Source organism: Formica exsecta, unplaced genomic scaffold (assembly GCF_003651465.1).
Source record: "Formica exsecta isolate Colony F162 unplaced genomic scaffold, ASM365146v1 scaffold1505, whole genome shotgun sequence".
Taxonomy (NCBI): Eukaryota; Metazoa; Arthropoda; class Insecta; order Hymenoptera; family Formicidae; genus Formica; species Formica exsecta.
In genome coordinates, this window is record NW_021848831.1 from 235,135 (window position 1) to 240,141 (window position 5,007).

The 5,007-nt window shown below is 40.3% G+C and overlaps 1 protein-coding gene across 4 annotated transcripts in view; it reads right to left on the minus strand.

Moving 5' to 3' along the window:
- Window positions 1–856: 856 nt before the first annotated feature.
- The window catches only part of LOC115232902 (carbonic anhydrase-related protein 10), a 142,040-nt gene continuing 137,889 nt past the window's right edge, over window positions 857–5,007 (minus strand). For 2 of the 4 annotated variants that reach the window (XM_029803069.1, XM_029803071.1), the window contains 4 exons: window positions 3,224–3,378; window positions 2,879–3,004; window positions 2,424–2,472; window positions 857–2,337 (listed from right to left, as the gene is read on the minus strand). In XM_029803069.1, coding sequence (XP_029658929.1) covers window positions 2,273–2,337; window positions 2,424–2,472; window positions 2,879–3,004; window positions 3,224–3,378 — 395 coding nt within the window. In that variant the 3' untranslated portion in view covers window positions 857–2,272. The remainder of the gene's footprint in view (window positions 2,338–2,423; window positions 2,473–2,878; window positions 3,005–3,223; window positions 3,379–5,007) is intronic. The other 2 variants (XM_029803070.1, XM_029803072.1) reach the window with 2 other exon arrangements.

Here is a 5,007-nt window from a genome sequence, read left to right on the forward strand (position 1 = left end):
TGAGGTCGGTAACCTCGTTTGAATCGTGCGTCGCGTGCAGTCCTTCTTCAAGCGTGATTAAATTGCAACAACGTCAAATTGTATAATGGACGCGAAGCGTGAAGACGCCAACGGTGAAGAATATCGCGCCTTGACGGGCAATCAGTTTCTCTGCCGCGCGCATATAAATTATTCCGCAAATTGATAAAATAGAATCTACTTACCTCTTAGTCTCGAGAGAGAGAGAGAGAGAGAGAGAGAGAGAGAGAGAGAGAGGGAAAGGAAGGCGTCCCGCGAAAGTTGCGGGAGATAATTAATTAAGGATGAAACGTGGTCTCGCAGGCCGAGGCATGAACTTTGGGCCGGTGTTCAACCCAGTTTTGTCCCAAGGATAATTTGTCAGCCTGCTCGAATTTTTGGATCGAGCGTAGTCCCGATGCTCGAGAACGCGAAACTTTTCGCGAGCGTCGTTGGAACTTTGACTTATCCTTGACGCACGTCGACAAAGAAATTTGTAATGCCCAACTTTCTAGAGGCGTGCCGAACCAAACTTTCTCCTCCGCGCGTTTTGGGTTCGGAAATTAACGGGTATTGTCAAAATTTATTAATTTACATCCTCGAAGCAGCCGCTTCGTTTAACGTCTGTAGCGTTGATGTACGATATCGTGCAAATTATTCAACGAGATTATTTTTGGATATCTCTTCAATAAAGCAAATAGAATGGCATGAGGATGGGGATGCGATGGATCTATATATATATAAAAGTAAAAAAAAGATTATAATCGATATAAAATATATCTACACTAAAAAAATGATTACAAGAAAGAGAGAAAGAGAGAGACAGAGAGAGAGAGAGAGAGAGACACAGCGGCTGCTGTTGCTGTACAATATAACGTCGCCTTTATTGTTACTTATTAACCACAATTGTTAAACGTTCACTTTTTCGGTTTATGATACAACTTTATTCTCTATACACACGCTTTTTTTTTCTTCTCCCTAAAAGACTTTCGTCTTTTTCACTGCTTAACGTCTATCTTAGGTAAATGTCTGTTCGTGTAACATTTTGTCCGTATCTGTGTTTATATATACAAAAGCGCGCCGGATTATTTGTTCATCGGCTAAGCTAAGAGAGAGAGAGAGAGAGAGAGAGAGAGAGAGAGAGAGAGAGCCCAGCGTTCTCTTCCGCGCGGTTGATCTACCACATGACTTCATCCTAATCTCTTCCCTTTCCGAACCATTCCTTCTTTATTAACCTACTCCTCTCTATCCCGAAGCTATTACGAAATTGCTCTCCGCCTCTCCACCCCCGTCTCCTTTCCTTCCTTCCTCCATCGTGATACCGGCTATTTCTTCTTCTGCATCTCCCACCGAGATCCATCACGATCGTCTCGTCTCCTCCCGCGCTTCCGCTTCATTTCTCCTATCCCATTTTCCCTTCCCCGCGTTTCCTAACGGTTTTCGCTTTACATCGCTTTACGTCGTATCGCCATTGGCTACGCGATAATTGACAAAACCTGTCAAGTAACTCCAACCTATTTACAGGCTTATTAGCGGGATTAATTATTCAAGCAGATTCGCACGTGAAAACAGGACGAATCAATGTGATTATCAGCGATGGGCATTTAAAAAAATTTCTTTCTCTCATTTCGAGAAACAATGCCTATCCTCTCGCTATAGGAATCATTCATTCATCAGCTGAAAGTGTGCGCTATATTGTCCATTTTACAAAATTACATTGTTTAGTTTATAATAGATATTAATTTAAATTATACGCCCATCTCTGATAACTGTTACAATCTTCATATGCGTAAACTTACAAACAACATTAAACAAAAATTCGTATCCCACCAAGACACTTAAAGCTCCTTTGATCACTCATGTTATGAGAATTACATTAGTGCTGTAGCAACACACGCAGCAACTTTGTCCTTGCTACTCCGGGGAATGAAACAAAATTCAATCTCTCTTCACATATTTTTCTCGTGATAAAAACTTATCTACAAATTATATACGTAACCTTTTTGATAACAAAATGGTGGTTGTATTACACTTGTCGGTTCACTTCGAGACACAGGAATCGCTATGGTATTTTTATTTTGCCCCTTAGTTTACACAACCATTCGAAATATCTACGTCCGTTTTTCGCACAGCCACGGCAAACCCTTTCTCGTTCCCCGTTGTTAGAAATCAGCTCTTTGCCTCACCCTTCTTGTATCGCATTGTATGAACTCGTCTCGTTCCAAAATTCCTTTGGAAAAAAAGTCCCCTCTCGTGGTCCTACCGCGGGACGGTTTCAGACTACGTTGTGCGATAGGGAACCGTCGTCCCGCCACGTGTTGGCTGGAAGGAAAAAGTCATCTTTTCAAATTCTCATCGAGACGATCCCTTCGCGTTGAAGCATGAAGTTTAGGGGCTCCAGGAGCCTGGCTAACATCGTGTGTTACCTCTATAATGCATGTCCTGCGCCATCGATGGACACTTGGCGTTTCCCCGCTGCCGGAATAACACGGAAAGTACATTTAAGTTGCAGCTTCGCGAGAAAATTCTGACGAGACTGATTCCTTTACGGTCGATCAAAATATTTTACGACGCAGATATTTTCTACTCATAATTCGTTTAAAAAAATGGCTCTAAAAAAGCTAATAACTTTTACTTGAAGTTTATAATCTTTGCTAATTTTTATAATCATTAAAAAATAATTAATTTTTTTTTTAGATAAAATAATCTTAAGAGAAAGAGAGAGAGAAAAAATTACAAATATTTGTGTTTTTTTTCTTTATTTTGTAATGCAAATATCGTGATATCACATTTACTGTAGGTAATATGATAATTAACTTGATTGATACTACGCGTTCTTTGCACGAGAATATTGAATGACATAATTACAATATTATATTACCTTGGCAAAATCGATATTCGTTCGCACAGTTCTGTAATGAAGACCTTGCAACGGTCTGGAATTATTACCGAGGGGCGCTTTCGGCGTACTGGGAGGGCCTTGCATTAATTTCCTTAGGGCGTACAGCTAATGACAGAGATAATGCACATCGTGAGAATAATGCGATTTGTTGATCGATTCGATGAAACTATCACCGTTTTATCGCTTCATTACTTTCCGATGATCCGATTATGATTGCGAGACACGCGAGTCCCTCGAATCTGCCCCGGGACGAGAATTTGAAGGAACGAAAAAAAATATATCGCGAGAAAAAGATTGGGCATCGATAGATCGCGATGTGTTTACCTCTCGTGCCGTGATGTAAATCGGTTTGTTAAGAATCAACCACACCGCCGTTTCCCAACAGCCGGGATGCGTTGTACTGCCCTCGTAAGTCATGTAACCGGTGGTATCCGGAAGAAGGCTTTTCAGAGACAGGTAGCGGACAGGTGCGGTATCACCTGAAAGATAAAATATTGAGTAAGAGTTAGTTATGGAGCGCTATTTGAGTATCAGTATAGATTTCGTTATCTCGCTCGCAAAATGAGATTTGTCACGCAATAATATAATTGGACAAGCCCGAGTACAATATTGATTATCGAATTTGCTCACTAAAGCTATCCAAAGATTCCAAAAATACAAGGTATCCAAAAAATTACTTCATGCCAAGCGAGATCAGTTAGCGATAATTTTAAGGCTCTTGGAGAGATTTTCAAGAATTAAATGCCTTTAAAAGTTTAATTAAACGTTAAGATTTTTGATAAGAGATCGTAAAAGAGAAATGTATGTACTTCAAGATTAAGAGATCCAGATTAAGAAGCAGAAGATTAAACGACGGTGTTAATGCAGTTGATCTGCGCGAGTTCTGTACATTATGCAGAATGTTAACGATAAACGATACCGAAAGCAAAATTATAGATGACAATCGCGCGAGAGATATCAGATAAACAAAACTCAGGACGAGATACTTGACGTATTTAACTGTGCTATTTTTTAGATCGGTCCTGAAGGATATATTTAAAATTCATATGCTACAAGAAAGATATGACAACAGATATTCTGGAATAACTTTGCTTGCACACTTCCAAGAAGCGTTAAACGATATGGAATGCGATATTAATTTGTTCCAAAATATGTTAAGATTGTACCCCAGAAAATTAAAGGTTGTGGGAGAGGCTGGGAGAGAGCATACTGACATGTAAGCTTATTAAATAGAATATTCTACTTTTTCTCTGGACCCTTAGCAAATGGTTATTTTCCACTCTGTATATCAAGGCAGAGCGTTCAGTCGCTATGAATTATTCCGTTTTCATAGACGCTTCCATCGTCCTTTGACACTCGACTCGGTCGCAAAAATTCAGTAACCATTTCAGAGAGCAACATTCCTATAAATTCAACCGATTACTCACGCGTGCAAAACGAGCCTCGTATTACTTTTATCGATAACAGGCGCGTATGCGGATTTATAGAAGGTCGTGAAGCGTAAAAAGCGTCGCTCCTCGCTGCTCTCGATACAAATCCTTTGCTCCAAGGAATCCACGACGGCGATACTCGACGCGAGACCATTTTCGTGTAGGCGGACGAAACTATTCGCGATTGAATTCGCACGAACCCGCCTTTGAACTTTTGGCATTCTGGTGGTAGGCCGGAAAAACGACGATGAATCCCGAAAAGAGCGACAAACGAGGAAAAAGAAACGAAACGAGCCCCGCGGCACGATTCGCGCTGCACAAACATACGTAAATCGTATATAAGACGGCCATGTATATGTTATGTGCAATTTATGTATGCAATATTCCTGTACATATACACACGTACAGAGAAATGCTGACGCGCACCCATAACTTGGCCATGTATAGTAAAATTTAAACTTTCCCTCGTAAAAGTAATAAAGACGCAATTCTAAACTTAATAACGATGTATTTATGAGTTCTCCAATCTTTTTCGTAATTTACCTCGCGAAAGCATTATCGACAAATGTCATTTCCATTGAGATAATGGTATTGCACTTAAGCCGTAATGCTCTCGGAGTAATAATGCACCCGCGTTGCTTTTGCATATTCAGGGAGTTATAATTTCGAACGCGTCGT